Source organism: Moschus berezovskii, chromosome 15, assembly GCF_049115385.1.
Source record: "Moschus berezovskii isolate FMDL1 chromosome 15, NW_MosBer_1.0, whole genome shotgun sequence".
In the NCBI taxonomy this organism is placed as follows: domain Eukaryota; kingdom Metazoa; phylum Chordata; class Mammalia; order Artiodactyla; family Moschidae; genus Moschus; species Moschus berezovskii.
In genome coordinates this window covers 24563445-24583287 of record NC_142474.1, presented here as the reverse complement: position 1 = coordinate 24583287, position 19843 = coordinate 24563445, and the positions used below count along the sequence as shown (strand labels likewise).

General features: G+C 50.3%; 1 protein-coding gene across 2 annotated transcripts; it reads left to right on the top strand.

Annotated features, from left to right (window-relative positions):
• The first annotated feature begins 326 nt into the window (after positions 1–326).
• SDCBP2 (syndecan binding protein 2) lies at positions 327–19804 on the top strand. 2 transcript variants are annotated; one of them, XM_055434605.2, is made up of 9 exons: positions 327–419; positions 10752–10823; positions 11481–11550; positions 12177–12277; positions 16266–16424; positions 17290–17465; positions 17544–17715; positions 19254–19345; positions 19609–19804. In XM_055434605.2, exons 2-9 carry the CDS (start codon positions 10770–10772, stop codon positions 19661–19663), a joined length of 879 nt encoding a protein of 292 aa, XP_055290580.1. In that variant the 5' UTR covers positions 327–419; positions 10752–10769; the 3' UTR covers positions 19664–19804. The 2 variants fall into 2 exon arrangements, with proteins under 2 accessions (XP_055290580.1, XP_055290588.1); XM_055434613.2 differs by having other exon boundaries at positions 374–419; positions 10688–10823.
• The last annotated feature ends 39 nt before the right edge of the window (positions 19805–19843 follow it).

Sequence of the window (19843 nt, the reverse complement as noted above, 5' to 3'; positions counted from 1 at the left end):
GAGACTCCACCCTACTTATTTTCTTATGACAAATCCCTAGAAGAGGAATTGCTAGGTCACAAGGTATGGCCATTTTTTAAGACCCATCAAACTGCCTTCATGTTTAGAGGAGTAGGTGTCCTATCCAAGTCTGATTTCCTCAAGGTCAAGAAGTGTGGTTCATACCCCTCCCCACAGGAGCTGTGAGCCCCTAGCCCCATTTCTACATCCAGACTAAGGCCAAAGCCCTCCTCTGAACCTGGTGACCTCGGGCAGGTTGACCCAGCTGCAGGAACTTACTTGGGCCCATCCCAGGTCCGGGTGAGTCAGCTGACCAGGGAGCAGGAACCCAGCTGGGACAAGTGCCACCACCTTCCAGGGAGGGGACCAGAGTCCGCCAGCAGTGGCTGGAGAAGGACGAGCAGCAGCACCTGACGCTGGTAAGAGCCGGGCGCAGGGCCCCTTGGCAGGGGGTTGGAGTGGGGAAGAGGACACGGATAAGGGACACCTGCTCTCACCTGTCTTCTTCTTTTCCTGTTCTGACCCTTCTGGGACTTCCAGGCCTTTTCCTCTCAAGGTGCTTCTCTCTAGCAGTGAAATGTAAACTGGGGTTTCCTCTTCTGAGCCCAGCCCTGGGCCAGGTTCAAGGGTAGGTGATCTTTATCCAGACATCACTAGGGCTCCATCCAGGCTCCTTCTGACTGCCTGGGACAGTGATCACAGGGACGGGACCCACACTTTGTTCCTTGCAATGGGCCCCTGGAAAACCAAAGAGCAATCTCGGCAAGGAACTGAAAGGAGGCTTGTTTCTGTAACTTACTTCTCTGCCTGAAGCTGTTTCCATCAACAAGCTCCCTACCAAGGAAGGAGAACCTGCTGGGGGACTGGGCCAGTGGCCTGATCCAAGAGCCGGTTTCCTCCTGTGGGGACTCCCACACAGCTGGGGAAACTGAATGAGGTCATGGATATAAGGAACTTGCCTCCACACAGCTAGCCTCAGAAAATGGTGCTTAAGACAGGGCTGCTATGTGCTGGGCAGGCACTGCACTGGCTGTTGTACATACGGTGGCCCAAACTAACAACTGTACCACCATCACCTCTAGCCTGGGCTCTCTGTTCACTCGTGCTCCCTCTTCTATCGTCCAAATGAAAGTCCGACCATGTCATTCTGCTGCTCAAAATTCTCCAGTGGCTGGCTCCCATCTCACAAGAGTCTTTGCCAAGCCCTCAGCATGACCCACAGGCCGTAGAGGAGCTAGTCTCTCTCACCACCTCTCCAAGCTTCCATCCTACTACTTCCCCTCTGAACAACTGACTTCAGTCTCATTGGTCAGACATTCCCTAAACAGAATAGGCACTTTCACCTTAGGGTCACTGCAGTGGCTGTGCCCCAAGCCTCACTGCTTTTCCTTCCCCGTTTAGGCCACTTGTGGCCCCCACCCTCAGCAGTGAGCCTCTTCTCGACTTCCAGGCTCTATCCTCCACTCCCTATCACTTCCCTAACCACCTAACTACCTAACACTGCAGACGCACTTCTTTTTTATCCAGCTAGGTGACATTCAAAGGCGGGTTTTTCTTTTGTTCCCTGCCTTATTACCGGTACTTAGAACAGTACTGGGACTGAGGTGCTAAGTGAATATACTGGACGAACAACAGCTAACGATTACTGCATGCCTTTTATTGTGGCAGTACTTTCTGTACACATCTCTTAAGACTCTTTTAACCTCCACAACAACTCTGTGATGCAAGTATTGTTATTCATATTACAAAGGAAGAAATGACATGCAGAAGGGACTTGTCCATGCTTGCTCTCCAGCCAGAGCACGTCAGTCTGAACCCATCCTGCCTGCCTCCAAGCCCTTGCTCTCGTTCTGCCTCTCCTGTGCCTGGGTTCAAAAGCATCCGCACTCCTTGAAAGAAGTTCACAGTTTTTCTCCAGCAGGCAGTACAGCCTGAGAGAGGGAGGGGGGTATAAGCTGGTGGCCTAGCAACAGCCTCTTCTTTTCCAACTCACCACATCCCTGGGCTAATTTGGCCTTCCAGGAGCTATTCCTCTTGACACTCTAACCCACGCTTCCCTCCCGCACACTGTCTTCTAAAGGATGGATGAGTTGTCCACAGGAACAAGTGGGCGTCCCGTAGTGTCAGCTCTTTGGAACAAAGTGTTCTCATTTCAAAGCCCAAAGATGGGGGCTGGCGACCCCTTTTCAGCCCTGCTGGTCTCTGAGAACCTGATTGCTGCTCAGTTGTGGGAGTTGCTATCACTCAGAATACCACAAAGTACAGAAGCTCAGGGATGGAAATTGGGAAAATGCAGAGGGAGAACATTTCTCTGGGTGAGCTAGGTTAGATGGGTTCTTTCCTTTCACAGGAGCCAATTAATTGTAGGAAATCACCAGCATCATATTGAGCAAACTTTTCCACTGTCATTGCAGGAGGCAGCCTTTCCATCTACCTCATCAGGGCACTGTTTTATCTTCCTTTCTAGGCCCAGGGTTTTTCTTCAAAGGTCTTTTTGGAACTTTTGATCTTCCCCTTGGGTCCGCTTTCCGTTTCAAGAAACAGCAATTGGACCCCTGCTGTGTGCCAGGGAGTGGGCACAGCACTGGGGCTTCAGAAATGAGCAACATTCCTCACCAGAGAGGGAGACAGGCAAACAAATACAGAGTAGTGGAAATCCAACTCAGGAAATGCAGACCTTGCTCACAGTGAAGTGAAGTGAAGCCGCTCAGTCGTGTCCGACTCTTTGCGACCCCATGGACTGTAGCCTACCAGGCTCCTCAGTCCGTGGAATTTTCCAGGCAAGAACACTGGAGTGGGTTGCACAGTAGGTGCTTAAAAAATAGTAGTGGAATGAACGATGAGATTAGTAGTGGAATGAGTATGAGATTCTGTGGTTTAGAAAAGTGAGACTTGCTTATCTGTATTTGGTTTGGGGAATTTGGGGGTAAAATGAGTTCACCAGATGAACAAAGTGGTGGTGGTGGTGGGGAGATGTGAATGGCATTCAAGACAGCGGGAACAGCACCTGTAAAAGCACAGAGGCGTGAACTAGCAGGGTGAGTCAGGATCAACAGGAGTCTGGAATGAATGAAATGCAGGGTAAGTGCACAAGAGTGAGGTTGTCAGGAGTCAGTGGAGAAGGTACCTGGAGTCAGGTCAGGGAGATCTGAATATCAAGTTGAAGTTGGATATTTTACTATGAGGGCAGGAAATCGGTAGGCTGGAGGGCAGCAGAAAAGGCTAACACCCAGGTTTCTGACTCCGACCGTGGGGTGCATTTGGTGGGGTCACTGTAGAGCAGCAGTAAAGCTGGGAAAAAAGTCTCAACCAGCGGGAGGTAGTAAAGATCTGGAAGGCGGCTGGACTCTTGGGTCTGGGCCTCCCATCCCTGGAGTAACATACTCCACTGTCCTCCTCTGGAACCTCCATTCTTCACAGTTCAGTTTGTGTTCCCTGGCTTCCTCCGGGAGGCCTTCCCCCTTGCCCCAGGCTTTTATCCTGCACCCCACAGACCCGACTGCCCCAATCTCTAATAACGAGCAGTGGGTCGTTTTGTTGTGGGAAGTGATCTGCCAGGCCAAGCCCAAGACCCTCACCCCGAGCGGCAGACCCTCAGTCATTCTCGGGTGGGATCCCAGGGTGAATCTTCCTGGGACGGAGCACCAGGACGGGACAAGAAACTTGGGAAGGTGACGTCTCAATGAGTGGGAAATACTCGGGGATCCAAGGTGCTTCCGAAACCTAAGGAAGCGCCGGAGCTTCCTCTTCCTAAAGAGCAACAGGCTGCCCGGAGCGCAGGCGTGAAAACTTTGCCCTCCTCCCTCCCACAGGTGCCTCAGAACGGAATCCTATCAGCTAGGGGAGGGTTCAGCCGCACCCTCTCTCCTTCGGGAAGCCGTTAATGGACTAAGGCTCAGGGGCGTGAGGAGGTGTAGGGAGACGTTCCCATCGAAAGCGCAATTTGATCCGCGTAGCTTCCACACCGGTAATGAGGCGACGCGGAGCCCGATCGAGCCTTTCCATCCCTTATTCTGCTGCTCTACCTGATTGTGTGTGGGGGGGGAGGGATGTGGGTGCCAGCCACGAGCGCCTGGAAAAAGCAAGAGGCCAGGGGCACGCTAGGATCCCACCCGACCAACAACCCACAGAGGAGGCTGCCATTTTCCACCCGCAACCGCGGAGCACCCTGGGAACGGCGTGTAGCCGCGCGCAGCCCCGGGTGGGTGAGACGCATGCGCTCTAGCTGCCGCAGCGCGCCCTAGCGGCCTGGCGGGAGTCTTTGCCGTAACCCATAGCAACCAGGGGAGGCCGCCTCTCTTATTCCGAGCAGAGTTCGGAGCTACAGGAGGGTCAGAATGGGAGTCTTTTGGAGATCTTTAATTAGCTATCGTTGGACGGATTAGGCAACAGGGCTGGGGTGAAGAACAGGCCCTAGGGACCTGTGGTGCTTTCTCCGGTCCTCCTGTTCACCGAGTTGTGTGCCTGGCTGCTTCCAAAAAGCAGGAAATTGAAGCTGAGGGAGGGGGTAGGTTTGTCCAGAGCGGTTATTCACCCCCACCTCCTTAGGAGGCATTGCTGTGAACAGAGCTAGTGTAGGTGATGGAATTCCAGCTGAGCTATTTCAAATCCTAAAAGGTGATGCTGTTAAAGTGCTGCAATAGATATGCCAGCCAATGTGGAAAAACTCAACAATGGACACAGGACTGGAAAAGGTCAGTTTTCATTGCAATCCCAAAGAAGGGCAATACCAAAGAATGTTCAAACCACTGCACAGTTGCACTTATTTCACATGCTAGCACAGTAAGCTCAAAATCCTTCAAGCTAGGCTTCAACAGTATGTGAACTGAGAATTTCCAGATGTACAAGCTGGATTAAGAAAAGGCAGAGGAATTAAAAAGTAGGGACATCACTTTGCTGACAAAAGTCCGTCTAGTCAAAGCTATGGTTTTTCCAGTAGTCATGTACAGATGTGAGAGTTGGACCATAAAGAAGTCTGAGCACTGAAGAATTGACACTTTTGAACTGTGGTGTTAGAGAAGACTCTTGAGAGTCCTTTGGATAACAGCGATCAAACCTGTCAATCCTAAAGGAAATCAACCCTGAATATTCATTTGAAGGACTGATGCTGAAGCTGATTACTTTGGCCACCTGATGCGAAGAGCTACTCATTGGAAAAGACCCTGATGCTGGAAGAGACTGAGGGCAAGAGGAGAAGGGGCTGACAGAGGATGAGATGGTTTAATGGCATCATCGACTCAATGGACATGTGTTTGAACAAACTGGGAGATAGTGAAGGGCAGGGAAGCCTGGCATGCTGCAGTCTGTGCTGTCACTTCGATCGTGTCCAACTCTTAGTGACCCTATGGGCTGTATCCTGCCAGACTCCTCTGTTCACGGGATTTCTCAGGCAAGAATACTGGAATGGGTTGCCCTTTCCTTCTTCAGTGGGTCTTCCTGACCCAGGGATTGAACCCGTGTCTCTCACGCTTCCTGCATTGGCAAGCAGGTTCTTTACCACCTGGGAAGCCCTACACTACAGTCCATGGAATTACAAAGAGTCGGAAGTGACTGAGCAACTGAACAGCAACAAGTTGAAAAAAAACCCAGACCAACATGTTGCCCTGTCTGCATGTAAAGGAGAAATGAGGGCAATGAAAGTAGTTTATAATAAAAGAATATGCTCCTCACTATGTAAAAGCTCAGACTGGGTTACACCGGATCACGCTTGTACCTAACTTAAAATGAGAAAGTTTGGATTTGTGGGCTTATATGCTCAGTCATGTCCTACTCTCTGGGACCCCATGGACTGTAGCCCGCCAGGCGCCTCTGTCCATGGGATTCCCCCAGCAAGAATACTGGAGTGGGTTGACATTTCCTCCTCCAGGAGATCTTCCCGACCCAGGGATCCAATCAGGATTGTTTGCTTGTAGGCAGTCGCCTGTGTTGGCAGGCAGATTCTTTGCCACTAGGGCCATCTTGGATTTAATAGATAATATTCAGCTGAATTTTGTCAAAGTTTCTATTTGGCATCTTGAGTCAAAGGTTAAATGTATTTGTATACAGGGGTGGAGTGACTGTGACAGTTACAAATGCAGACACACACGAGTTGTGTTCTGGTGACCTACCCGTGTTGTGAAGAATTGACAATGATTTTTCAAAATGGTGAAAAAAACCAAGAATAACTTCCTCAGATAAACTGGTGTATACATTTTGGGATGATATATTATATATTAAAACCAGGGAAAGTTTCATTGTATTTGTATATAAAACAGGTTATAAATAGATTTTTTTTGTTGCTTCCATGAAGGTTTGGTGGGCTGTTGGACACTTGTGTGGGACAGTTTGTTGTGATGAGCTGTTCTGTGCGTTACAAAAGGTCCTGGTCACCACTCCCTGCTTCCTAAACACTAGTGTCCCCTCAGTCTTGTGACATCCAAGAATGCCTGCACAAATTTCCAGTCTGTTTCTTGGAAAAGCACTTATCTATTCAGTCAAATCAGAGAAGGCAATGGCAAGCCACTCCAGTACTCTTGCCTAGAAATCCCATGGACAGAGGAGCCTGGTAGGCTGCAGTCCGTGGGGTCGCAAAGAGTGAGACACGACTGAGCGACTTCACTTTCACTTTTCACTTTCACACATTGGAGAAGGAAATGGCAACCCACTCCAGTGTTCTTGCCTGGAGAATCCCAGGGATGGGGGAGCCTGGTAGGCTGCCGTCTATGGGGTCGCACAGAGTCGGCCACGACTGAAGTGACTTAGCAGCAGCATTCAGTCAAATAGCAATTTTTGTCGGCATCTGTGTGCTGGGTGCTGTTTCGGTGGGGAGGCAAAGGGTGATGCACAGGACACAGTCCCTGGCGTTCTGAGTTGGAGTTCAGAATGAGGGGATACCCAGATAGTAATCGTATAATATGATAAATAACTTGACAGTAGGCACAGTACCAGGCAGTCTGGGAACACAAGAAGACCTAGCCAACTAGCCAGGGGTCCCATGGCCTGAAAAAGCCAAGCAGAGACATTGCATTTGAGCTGAGTCTTGAAAGGTATGCAGAGAAGGGTGGTATGCCAAGCAGAGGGATCTGCATAACAAACAGGTCCAAGGTCGCTGGCACACAGCGGACACTCAAATAGTGTGAATGAGTAGATGGATAATTGAATGAGATATGAATATTTCCTGGCAGGGAGCCACTCCCCACTATATTGTGAACTGCTAAAAGGCCGGGAAACACCTGCCTCTTGATTCCAGCCAGATCCCTAACCTTGGTTGAGACCCAGAGAAGGTGGCAGTGGTGAAAGTGTCCCAGACCCGGAGGACGGGTCTTGTGATCCCAGCCTGGAAAGGATCTCCAGGAAGTGGATCTCAGATTCTGCTTGCCCAGATGGCAGCTGCTACAGATAGAAAAGCTCTGCTACTTCAGTGTTTGAAAAAGCAGGGCAGGGATGCCTCTTATTTTCACATCTGTAGCTCATGTGTAATCCAGGGTGTGTTTTTGATGGGTGGGACCTTCTGAGGACTGTCCCAAGAACCAACTCTCCTGGAGTGTGTGCATAGAAGGGAAGACCACCGGCAAAGGGACTTCTCCCTCCAGCTGGCTTAAAGCAGGTCAGAGCCAGTCTCCCTCTCCCCACTGAAACATCCCTGTCTTCTTAAGATGGTCATTTCTGCCCCAAAGACCAGGCGAGGTCAACGATCTGGAACTGCCTGTCCCCAGGAACCAAGCAGGCAGTGTGAGCCAGCTGGATGGGTACTTTTGGAAACAAGAGGTGTGTGCAACCTCATCTAAGGGCAGGCTGTGACTCCACTGGCTGAGTGTTGCTTATGTATGATTCCTGCTCTTGTATTGCCAAATATTTTGATTTTCCCCCATATAAGATAAAAGTGGAGAATTTTGTATTTCCAGATTTTAAAATGTTGACACTAATTCAAATGAAAACCAAAAAAAAAAAAAAAACAAGCCTGTGAAAAGCAAACAAAACCTGTTTGGGACCTCACATCCTGGTTTCCATCCTAGGAAGGTGCACGTTCATGGGCCATTAGCGCTTTACTTTACAAGGAGAAACGTGGAAGCCCAGGCAGAATGCATTGCTTCTGGAAATAATTGAGTTGATGTCTATGCTAAGGGCTAGGGGCTCCACAGTAAATTAGAAGGTCCAGTTCCTGCCCGTTTGGAACTCCCAATAGGTAGATCAAGAGGCAACTTCGGAGCAGTGAATGATCAACAGAGTAAGAACATGAGTTGGGAGAAGAGGGGGGTAGGGGGGTGTGGGGGCAGGGGGAGCACAAATCAAGGCAAGTTCCCTGAAGAGCCCTCTGATATGGCACTTGAAAATAATCGGAAGTTAGTCAGGTGGGGAGCAGAGCGGGTAGAAAGGTATGCCAGATAGAGGGCATAATACATGCAAAGGCCTGGGGACCTGAGAAAGTTCAGTTAATTCAAGGATCTAAAAGTAGCTCATTGTGACTGAAGCTGAGGGTGGGAGTTGGGAGAAAGACCTGTGGAAAGAAAGAAAGCAGGAGAAACAGGCAGCGGGTGCAAGCAAATGTCTATTGGGACTCAGGGCCAATGAGTAAATCCATCCTGATATAAGAGACAACAGAGGCTGAGGGTGTCTGGGGCACCCGGGAGTCGGCGGTGACTCAGATGTAGCCACTCAGCGGTGGTCCAGGGTTGCTAGAGTGTCTTGTTTTTCAGGAGCAGTGTGAAGCTAGATTATTAAGTGCAGTGTCTCGAGTTCTGCATTTGAGCTTCTAATTTTGAATGTATAAAGTCCTTGGCAAGGTCAAACAACATCTGTTTGCATCTGGCCTGTGAACTACTGGTTCCAATCTCTGGAAGAATCGTAAAGGGCATGTGGACAGGATTCTGAGAGTGGGGGAGCCACTGCTGCTGCTGCTGAGTCACTTCAGTCGTGTCTGACTCTCTGTGACCCCATAGATGGAAGCCCACCAGGCTCCCCCGTCCCTGGGATTCTCCAGGCAAGAACACTGGAGCGGGTTGCCATTTCCTTCTCAAATGTGTGAAAGTGGAAAGTAAAAGTGAAGTCGCTCAGTCATGTCCGACCCTTAGCGACCCCACAGACTGCAGCCTACCAGGCTCCTCCATCCATGGGATTTTCTAGGCAAGAGTACTGGAGTGGCTTGCCATTGCCTTCTCCAGGGGAGCCACTAGGGGTGCTTTAATCAGGGGCATGGCATTCCAGGCTCACATGGAAAGGACCTGTTGGCTGGAGAACAGCAGTCGAGTTGACTCATTGGAGATGTTGTGGTTCCTGCAGAAGAGCAGGGAGATGGCGGAGGCCAGCGTGAGGATTAGGGATGAGATGTGGGGGAGATGGGGTGTGATGGCAGACTAAAAGGGACGGTGTGTGTACGGGGTCGTTGGGGAGGCTTAAAGTTGATAAGTGTCAAGGCAGCAGGTGCAGAGGAAGGACACGGAAGAGTGATGAGGGAGATGACCTTGATCCCTGGGGATCACTCAGGGGAGGTGCCCCGAGATTCTGGACCTGGGTCAGGAGTGTGGGCCCAGTGCAGTGAATAGGACCCCCTGGATCGCCAGGAACTGCAGTTCAGGTGGGAAGACAGACTGAGGACCGCTGAAGAGTCCAGGCCTGGAGGCTGGTCCGAAGCCTCTGCAGAGGGCAGGGCCCTGGGTGGGAGCAGTGGCGACCTCACTGTCTGAGGAGCGAGGGCGGGAGGGTGGGGTAGGCGCTTCCAGCTAGTGAGGACTGGCCCAGCAAAGGCCTGTAGATGTGCTGGACCCAGTGTGTTAGTGGGTAAATGGAGAAGAATCCAGAAAGACAAACTGCTCCTTGCTCACATTTCATCTAGGGAGGAAATAAAGCTTTTCTGTGGGTAATTTCTTTGAATTTCTTTGGGTACCTTGCTCCAAGGTCCTGCTGCTTCTCCTCCCGACAGGTAGGAAGGTTTTTTGTAAATGTTTATGGTCCCCCATCATTTCTTTATCCCTCTGAACAATACTCTGCTGAGCATATAGACTCTGTTACAGTTTGTGTGCATGTTTTTAAGTTTCCATTGGCCTTCATCATGATCAAGATCAAGACTGACCAGTGAAGCCAGAAATGGCAGTAGGGGCTCAAATGCCCAGAGATGGAGAGGGGTGTGGCGGGGCAGGGGAGGAATTCTAAAGGGCTTGCTGCCCTTCTGTTGTGATATGAAGTCCCCAACCACTTGACACTGGACTGCACCCTCAGTAGTTGTGGGAGGATGCTGCACAAACCCCTAATGCTGGCCGGGTATACAGTAGGTGCTCACTGTGCACCAACTGGACCAGGTTTAGGTCTTGAGTGATAAGATCTTGTAAGGCTGTCGGACCTTTGAAACATGGCAGGGAAGGACATGGTTCCCCAGTCCTGCTTTGCCTGGTCAGCATGTCTCAGGTGACCCCTGGGTCCAGGTTCTAAAGCCCAGAGTCAGCTGAACATGGTGGGGTGGGATTTTGCAGGAGTGGAGAACCTGGACTTGGGAACCAAACAGACTCTGGCTCAATCCCAGCTCCTCCATTTCTGAAATGGGGATAATAATACCTATTATATAACTGGTATAATATATATTATATATTATTATATAATATATAAATATACAATATATAACAATATATAATATATATGGTATATAATATGTATTATATATAATAATGTAATAGTAGTATAATAACACCCTTCCTGACATCTTTCTCATCCTGAGAGTGCTGGCTGGCACATGTCGGTACCTCCTCTCACCCCTCAGCACCCTGCTCTGTGCCCTGCAGGGTGTTCCAGGAGCAGCCATGGCCACTCTGTACCCATCTCTGGAGGATCTGAAGGTGGACCAGGCCATGCAGGTAAACTGCCAGGCTGTTAGCCTGGGTCCCCTGATGGGGCTTCGGGATTACCCCAGGGTAGCTAAGGGGAGCTTATCTTGGATCAAGGTTGGAGGCCCCTGGGAGTTCCTTATTGGCCCCAAGACATGCGGGTCCCCAGTGCAGGGGTTGCTGGGCGGAGCAGGCATTCAGAGGCCAAGGCCGTGGGATCACAGCAGGTGGGGAAGACGAGCAGCTGCAGACAGGCCTATGTCTGGTGCTCGCTTGGTCCCAGCGCTTCCTTCACTGGAGTTCGTGCAGACCCCATGCTCTAGGGCAAGCTTCCAGGGTAAACCCTGTGGCTGTGGTGTTTGGCCTACTCAGCCCCCAGAAGCTCTTTCCTCCTTCCATCCTACATGAGGTCTTAGTGGGTTTTGAGAACTGGGGGCTTTTTGACTGACAATTACTTTGGCCACCGCAGGTAGTAAATGAGTTGTGACATTTGGTGGGTTGCAGGCCCTTGGGAGAACCTCCCTCCTGAAGCATGGAGGTGTGTGAAGCCACATTTATTGAAGGGTTGGATACCCGCTCAGGTCATGTGCATACCTATTGCCCTGACCCCCAACCTCAGGGAGCCCCAGGCTCCAAGGGCTCTGGGGTTCTGACCACAGCTGACCGGCACTCCCCTTCCATCCCCAGGCCCAGGCCAGAGCCATACCCAGGATGCCTGCCCTACCAGTACGGGGAAAAGGGGACTCCCAGCCTCCAGGTGAGTGATGGGGATGGGGTGCTTCCGGCCGAGAGTGACTTCTGCTGGCTATTTCTGAGAGCCTGCCTCTTAGCTGCCACCAAGCCATGGGCACTGTGTACAGTTGTCCCCTCTACTTTGAGGGGGACACTGAAAAGCTGTGACCTTGTGAGGGCCCCAACAGCCCTGACTTAGGACCACCAAGGAAGGCTGCGCGAGGAGACCAGGATGTATGCGGTGGCCCTGGAGCTGCTCTGGCTATTTTGACTCTGGTCCTGCGGTAGCAAACTTGAGCTCAGGCCCAGCTCCTCTCCTCCTCACCGTGTAGTTTCCCAGAGCTGCTTTTGGGTCAGCTGGTGCCAAATAAAGTTAGCTGAGCTGAACACCAAAGAGATCCGTGAGGGGCTCTGTGTCCTAGGCTGCTCCTGGGGAAAGCAGACCACATGAGGGGAGGACCCACACTGCCAGCGAGTGTTCCCAGGGCTACAGAGCCATCTCAAGAATATACTGCATTCTTGGGAGTAAACAGCATCACGGGCTCTTTTGTTTCTTAACAAAGATGAGTGACCACTTGGGAGCCAGGCAGGTGTGGCCAAGCTCATGGCCAGAATAACATCTTTCTCTTCTCCCTCTTCTCTTCCCATCAGTTTTGTACCCTAACCTGGCAGAACTGGAAAACTATATGGGTCTTTCCCTCTCCAGCCAAGAAGTCCAGCAGAGCCTGCCTCAGACTCCAGAAGGTGCCAGTGTAGGTATCTGTCTCTTGCCTGATGCAGGCCCTCCTTCCCTGGTCTTGCCATTTAGACAGATTTGAATCTCCTCTCTCTATAGCATCCCCTAGAGGCTCTGTTTCTTGATGACACGTTTCATTTTGAACCTTCATGAGAAGTGCTGTGGGGTTTCATGATTTCCTGAAGGCCTTGGGGCTAGAGGGCCACTGCCTGCCCTTTGACCTCTGACCTGCTGGCCTGAGCCTGCTGGATGAGAAGGGAGGACATTAAACCTGACCTGAGCCTGGGTGCTTCTAATGAGGGGCTGCCTGTGATTTGGGAGCAGCTGCATGGTTAGGCAGAGCCTGTGAGGAGGAACTTGTCAGCCCCCAGACCCCAAATGAAATAATAGCGCTTAACTCTTGTTCTCTATGATTTCAGGGAGCAAAAAAAAAAAAAAAAATCATAACATAGAAATATTCATTCCTGAAAATGTATTCACTTATAGAATCAGTCCCGAAAATGTTTCCCTATCAGCTTCAACATTCCTGGTTGGTCCATTGTGCTGGTCCAGTGCAAATCGATTGCAAAGTGCAAACACAAATCTTGGTAAGGCTGTGGGATTTCATGAAACTGATAGAAGTCATGATGAGAGCTGCCACACTGACAAATGAGGATTTCACAGGAGAAATCAACAAGGATGAGGACATGTAGGATCCTGAGCAAAGCTGGTGACGCCCTGGAGTGGTTCTCCAAAATGATGCCCTTGACAGTCATGTAGGGAAGCACACACAGGAAGCAAAGTAGGTCACACTGTCCAATTTTAATCCATTGATTGATCTCTCTTTGGTCAATACCCCAGACAACCTAAATTTGATTAAAAAATACGACAGATAGTGCACTTTTATAATTAAAATTTTAAATTATTTTAAGTTTTTCATTTTAAGTAATCGGAGATTCAGTCAGGAAGTTGCCAAGACAGAGAAGTCATCTGTACTCTTCACCCAGTTTTCCCAATGGCTCCATTTTATGTAACTCTGCTATAACGTCAAAAGCAGGCATTTTACATCGGTGCAATGTGTGGCTAAGGTTCTGTGTCCTTTCGTCACCTGCAGTCACCAGCACAATCAAGATATAGACCTACATCATCACCACAAAGTCTCTCTCACGCTGCCTCTTTATAATCATGCCCAGCCTCCCCTTCAGCATCCTCAGCCCCTTGGCAGTCACTAGCATGTTTTTGTCCCTATAATTTTATCATTTCAGAAGGTTATGTAAGTGAAATCACATGGCGTGTGACCTTTTCAGATGGCTTCTTTCCACTCAGCATTGTGCCCTGGAGATCATTCCAGGCTGTCGCCTGTTTCAACAGTTCATTCCTTTTTATTGCAGGATTGCGTTCCATGGTGTGGCTATAGCTCAGTTTGTTTAACCTCTTGAGGGATATTTTGGTTGTTTCCAGTTTTTGTCTGTTATAAACTAAGATATTACAGATGTTTGTGTACAGATTTTTGTACAGACATAAGTTTTCGTTTCTCTGGGATAAATGCCCAGGAGTGAAATTCCTAGGTAGTGTAATACATGTATGGCTAATATTTTTAGAAAGAAACTGCCAAATGATTTTCAGAGCGGCTGTATTATTTTATTTTCCTGCCAACAATGCATGAGTGTTTTGTTGGCACATCCTTGCCAGCATTTGATATTATCACTATTGTAAATTTTACTCATGGTAGGTGTGTAGTGATGCCTTATCGTGGTTTTCATTTGCACTTTCCTAATGGCCAGTGATGTTGAACATCTTTTCATGTTCTTGTTTACCGGCTGGATATTCTTTTTGATAAAATGTTTTTTCATATATTTTGTTTATTTTCTAAATGGATTTTTTAAAGTCAACTTTTGAGACCTTATTATAAAGTCCTTTGTCATTTGATTTGTAAATATGTTTCTCCCACTGTGTAACTTCTCCTTTCGTTGTCTTAAAAGAGTTTATTGGAGAACAAAAAGTTTTCAATTTTGATGAGGTTCAATTTATTGATTTTTTCTTTGTGAATCAAAGAATTAGGCCTTGGTGTCCTAAGAAACTTCACTGAGCTCTAGGTTCTGAAAAGTTTTCCCTTTTACTTCTAAAATTCTTATAGTTTTCTGTTTAAATTTATGATTGATGTTGAGTTAATCTTTGCATAAGGCATGAGGTCACAATTCATATTTTGCCTATGGATGTTCAGTTGCTCCATGCCATTTGTTGAAAAGACTCTTCTGTCTTCACTAAATCGTTCTCACACCTCTGTTAAGAAGCATTTGCCCCTACTTGTGTGAGACTATTTCTGGATATTCTTTCTTCTGCTCCAAAGGTCTGTCTCTCCCCAGTACAACACTATCTTGATTACTGTAGCTATACAGAAAGTCTGGAAAACTGGTAGAGTGATTTCTCCTCTTTTTTTCTTTTTGTCAGACTAGTTTTAGCTATTCTAATTCCTCTGTGTTTTCATGTAAAGTTTAGATTAACCTGGCCTCTATCTACAAAACATAAGAGACTGTGGTAGGAAATGCGTTAAATATGTATATCAGTTTGTGGACAGCACAGCTTCACCTAGTTTTTCTGATCCATCAATACAAAATATCTCTTTATTTATTTAGACCTTTCATGAGGCTTCCCCGATAGCTCAGTTGGTAAACAATCTACCTGCAATGCAGGAGACCCTGGGTTGATTCCTGGGTCAGGAAGATCTGCTGGAGAAGGGAAAGGCTACCCACTCCAGTATTCTTGGGCTTCCCTTGTGGCTCAGCTGGTAAGGAATCTGCCCTACAATGTGGGAGACCTGGGTTCAATCCCTGGGTTGGGAAGATCCCCTGGAGAAGGGAAAGGTTACCCACCCCAGTATTCTGGCCTGGAGAATTCATCCATGGGGTGAAAGGAGTCGGACACGGCTGAGCGACTTTCACTTTCAAATTCACAATACATTATATTAAAAACAACAGTAATGAATACTCAAAATTTCTCTTTTTAATAACTTCACTATTTTCTACTAATATCTATCCTACTGAGGTTATTTCAGTTTTTATCTAAAGGTAGAAATATCATATGATGATGTGATGAGAATTCCATGAACTGTATAGTCCATGGGGTTGCAAAGAGTCGGACACGACTGAGCGACTTTCATTTCACTTCACTTCACTTCTTTGATCTCTTTTATCAGTGTTTTGTCATTTCCAGCATACAATTCCTGTATATGTTTGATTAGCTCCACACCTAAGTATTTCCTTTTTTTTTTTTTGAGCGATTGTAAGTGGTATTGTATGTTAAATTTCAGTTTCCACGTATTCATTGAAGTACAATTGATATTTTTTGGTATGCATTGGTCCTGTGTCCTGTGACCTTGTTGAACTCACTCATGAGTTCTAGGAGTTTATCCGCAGATTCTTTGGAATTTTCTAGAAAAGCAACATCTCATCTGGAAATGTTTTATGTTTTCTTTTCCAATCTATATGTCTTTTATTTCCTTTCCTTGCTTTATTGATCTGATTAGTTCTGCTATTCTGTATTTAACAGTAGTGGTGGAGTGGACATCTTTGCCTTGTTCCAGATGTTTTGGGGGAGGGGAATAGTGTTCACTCATCTTGATACTTTTGACATAATTTTTTTCAAGGCAGAAATCAACTTGAGCTCCTTTACCCCCTCATTGTTCACTATTTTTCTGTGAATCTTTTTTTTATAAGTGGATTTTAAAAGGTTCTTCTGACACCAAGTTGTTTTGGAAAATGAGGATCCTTTTTCTATAATACACAACTGTCCTCCCGTCTCTATTTTCCTGGCTGTGTTTTTTTTGGGTGTGGACTTTGACGCCCCCTAGTGGCTTCATGGCGCCATGTGTCCTCTTGCCCGCAGGAGGTAAGTGTGTGGTCTGCGGTGGGCTGGAGTTCCGGATCCACCCGGTTCTCTTTTCCCAATCCCTGCTCCCACGCCTGGCCCCTTGCGGCGCGAGGCCCCACGGCGCTGGCTGACCTCTGCTCCCCTGTGGTCTGCAGGCAGCGGTCTCGGGCCCCTCGCCGGGCCAGGTGGTGGCGCCGGTGTCCGGGAACAGCCTGGGCGCGCTGCGTGCGGAGATCAAGCCCGGGGTGCGCGAGATCCACCTATGCAAGGACGAGCGTGGCAAGACTGGGCTGCGGCTGCAGGCCATCGACAAGGTGGGGCTGGCTTCGGGCGGGAGGGGAGGGGCCCCAAGAAACGCGAAGAGAGAGAGCTCGCGTGCTGGACGGCGCCTGCCCGTGGCCCGAGCTGCCGGCGCTCTCCCGCGTGCCTCCGGGGTTCTGGCCACATCACCCACCAGCGGGAGGTGGTGGACCACAGTCAGGAAGGTGCTGCGGGGCGGGAGCCAAGGCCCACCTGAGCCCAAGACAGGCTCGTCCTCTCCATCCCCTCCCATAAGGCACTAGGGCTTGCTCTGGGTTTTGCCAGGGACCCTCCACTTGCCCCTCCTGGGACTTCATGCCTCCTTGCTCCCCACTCACAGGGATCTGGCTTCTGGGAGGCTTTCCGCAGACAGTGGAAGGCTAGGGGTGTGGGGGTGTTGGCTCAGATGCCAGTCTGAGAGGACCTGTAGTCTGGTGACTGGGGATGCAGCCACTAGTTGGAATTCCTGAAAGTGTTAGTTGCTCAGTCATGACCAACTCTTTGCGACCTCATGTACTGTAGCCCGCCAGGCTCCTCTGTCTATGGAATTCTCTAGGCAAGAATACTGGGGTGGGTATCCATGCCCTTCTCCAGGAGATCTTCCCAACCCAGGGATTGACCGAGTCTCCTGCATTGCAGGCAGATTCTTTATCATCTGAGTTACCAGGAAAACTCCTGAACTCCTGATTCCTTTGCTTCCTAGCTGTATGGCCCGTTTCCTCACCAGGAAAATGGGGTACCCTGTATGTTGCTGTACAGAGCTGCAGTCCCAGGGCCCACTAGGCTCTGAAAAGATCAGGAGGCAAATAGCAGCCCGGGGGGAGGCACCTGGGCTCAGGGTGGGCTGGGGGAACTGACCGTGGGGCTCGCCTCTTCCAGGGGCTCTTTGTGCAGCTGGTCCAGGCCAACACCCCTGCATCCTTGGTGGGGCTGCGCTTTGGGGACCAGATTCTGCAGATTGATGGACGCGACTGTGCTGGGTGGACCACGGACAAAGCCCACCAGGTGGTGAAGAAGGCATCGGCCGAGAAGATTGTCATAGTCGTTCGGGACAGGTGAGCACCGAGTCCCAGGAGCCTGTCTGTCTGCCCTTGGTTATGCCCCAGGCCCAGCTCACTGTCCCTCCCCGCCAGGCCATTCCAGCGGACCATCACCATGCACAAGGACAGCACAGGCCACGTCGGCTTCGTCATCAAGAAGGGGAAGATCATCTCTTTGGTCAAAGGGAGTTCTGCGGCCCGAAATGGGCTCCTCACCAACCACTATGTGTGTGAGGTGAATGGGCAGAACGTCATCGGGCTGAAGGTAAGCAAGGCGGAGCGTGGCTCCATCCCAGGAGCTCAGGGACTGGGAGATGGAGAGGTGGTGGGAAGGTTCGTGTCTGTGGGTGGGCTGCTGCCCTCACCCCAGCTTCAGCTCCTCATCCCAAGGCTGCTGCAGGGATTCAATGAGACAAAGGTACGAGAGCTCCAAGCCCAGTGCAGACACTCAGTGCTCAGTGAACACTCGCTGCTGTTACTCATGAAGGCCAGAGGTGCGACAACAGGTGGTGGTGGTGGTGGTGATGACGTGTGTAAGGAAACGGGTGTCCGGGGCGGAGGTGAGGGGCTCCCGGCTGCATGGACTACTGTGTGATATTTCTGTTTGTATCCTGGATCATGTTCAGTCATAGGAAGATTTTAGGAAATGGCTCTTCAGAAGCCCATTTCCTACCTCTTTCCTTTCCCCAACAGGGTGTGTGTGTGGTGAGTTTTATCTTTAAATACAGGAAGGAGCAAATGGTCTAGGGCCAGTGCTGTGATGTAGACTGGGGGACAGGGTGGGTGCCTTTGGGGAATGGACCCCAGAAGAGGATGAGTCACATGGCTTCTGGTGCCTGGACAAATGAGAGTGGTCTATCCTGATTGATGACACCAGGATTGAGAGTGGTTCTTAATTCCAGTTGTGATTTAGAGTGAGGGTCCCCCCTCCTGCAGCGTCCAGGGCTTTGGGGCTCGCAGGCAGGTGGAGGTGGCCTGGGGGTGGTTGCCATCTCACCCCACAGATGACACAGTCTTGTGAGCCACTCTTCCTCCCCCATAAGGGCCACCTCCAGGTCACTCTTGTCACACATCTCCCCTGTGCTTGCCGGTCTGGTCCCATCTAGCACATCTTCTCCCATTGATCCTGGCACAGCTAGGAAAACACTCAGCCAAGTCGGAGATGCGTGTGAAGTAACGGTCACGGTCTCCAAGTAAGGGCCAGAGGCTCCTCTCGTGGCCTTAGCGTTCGTCTTCGGGCTGTTTGGCACACTCTATGTAGGTGCGTTTCGTGTCTTGTTCTCCCCACGATCTGAATGGCTTCTGCAGGCCTTTTTACTGGTCAACAAGATGTAAGAGGAAGAGGTACCCCACGGCCTCGGCTCAGGCTGGCAGGAGCCCAGAGAAGAGGGTGGGTGGGTGTGCCTCCTGTCCCCCCAGTCCCCCACTGCAGCGTGGCTCTCTTTCTGCTTTGGGGTCAGAATCCCAGTGTGACTGGGGCCCGGGAGACGGCATACACATGTGGGTGGTGGGATTCCCGGGGCTCTTTGGGGGAAGTCATGTCTGTGAGGCCGCTCCGGTGTCAGGTCCAGAGGCCCTTGAGGTGAGGGTAGGAGAGGTGAGTCCATTTTACTGAGAGAGCCTCAGATGGGACGCCCACATTCTTGCTCGAGCTGGGGGCCTGCCACCCTCACTCAAGGGGCAACCTATTCCCTACCATCATTGTCAGTGGCGGACTCCAGCAGGGCCACGCTGACCACTTCACAGAGGTGCCTCAGAGTTGCCCCTGGCCCCCAAGGTGACCGTCAGTCATCTCTTCTCCAGGACAAAGAAGTCACAGAGATTCTGGCCACTGCTGGGAACATCATCACCCTGACCATCATCCCCACCGTCATCTACGAGCATATGGTCAAAAAGTAAGGCTGACCCCTCCCCTTCCCTCCGGCCCTTCCCCTCCCCCGTCCCCCGGCCCCCTCCCCCGGCCCCCCTCCCCTCCCCACCTCCTGGCTGTCGGCTTCCTTGAGTCTTCTTCAGAGCCTCTGCTCTCCTCCCCTCGCCTCCCTTCACAGGAGCCCGGGGCTTCTGGTAACTTGGGGTGAGGCAAGGGAGGCACAGGTTTTTGGGGGAAGGGGGAGAGGTGCTGCCAGTTTTGGCGAACTGTCCTTGTTGCTGTATCTAGGTTGTCCCCGACCCTGCTCCACCACACCATGGACCACTCCATCCCTGACGTCTGAGGCCATGGGACAGCAGCTCAGCCCTGTCACCCTCCTGCCGGAAAGGGAACTTCCGTTCCTGCGGAGGCGTGCTGCCTGGGGGGCGGGGCCGTCTCAAGGGGGCGGGGTCTTCTCAAGGGGGCGTGTTCCGGGCGGGGCGACATGGCATCCTGTGCGCCTGTCATTTACATACACTGGCCT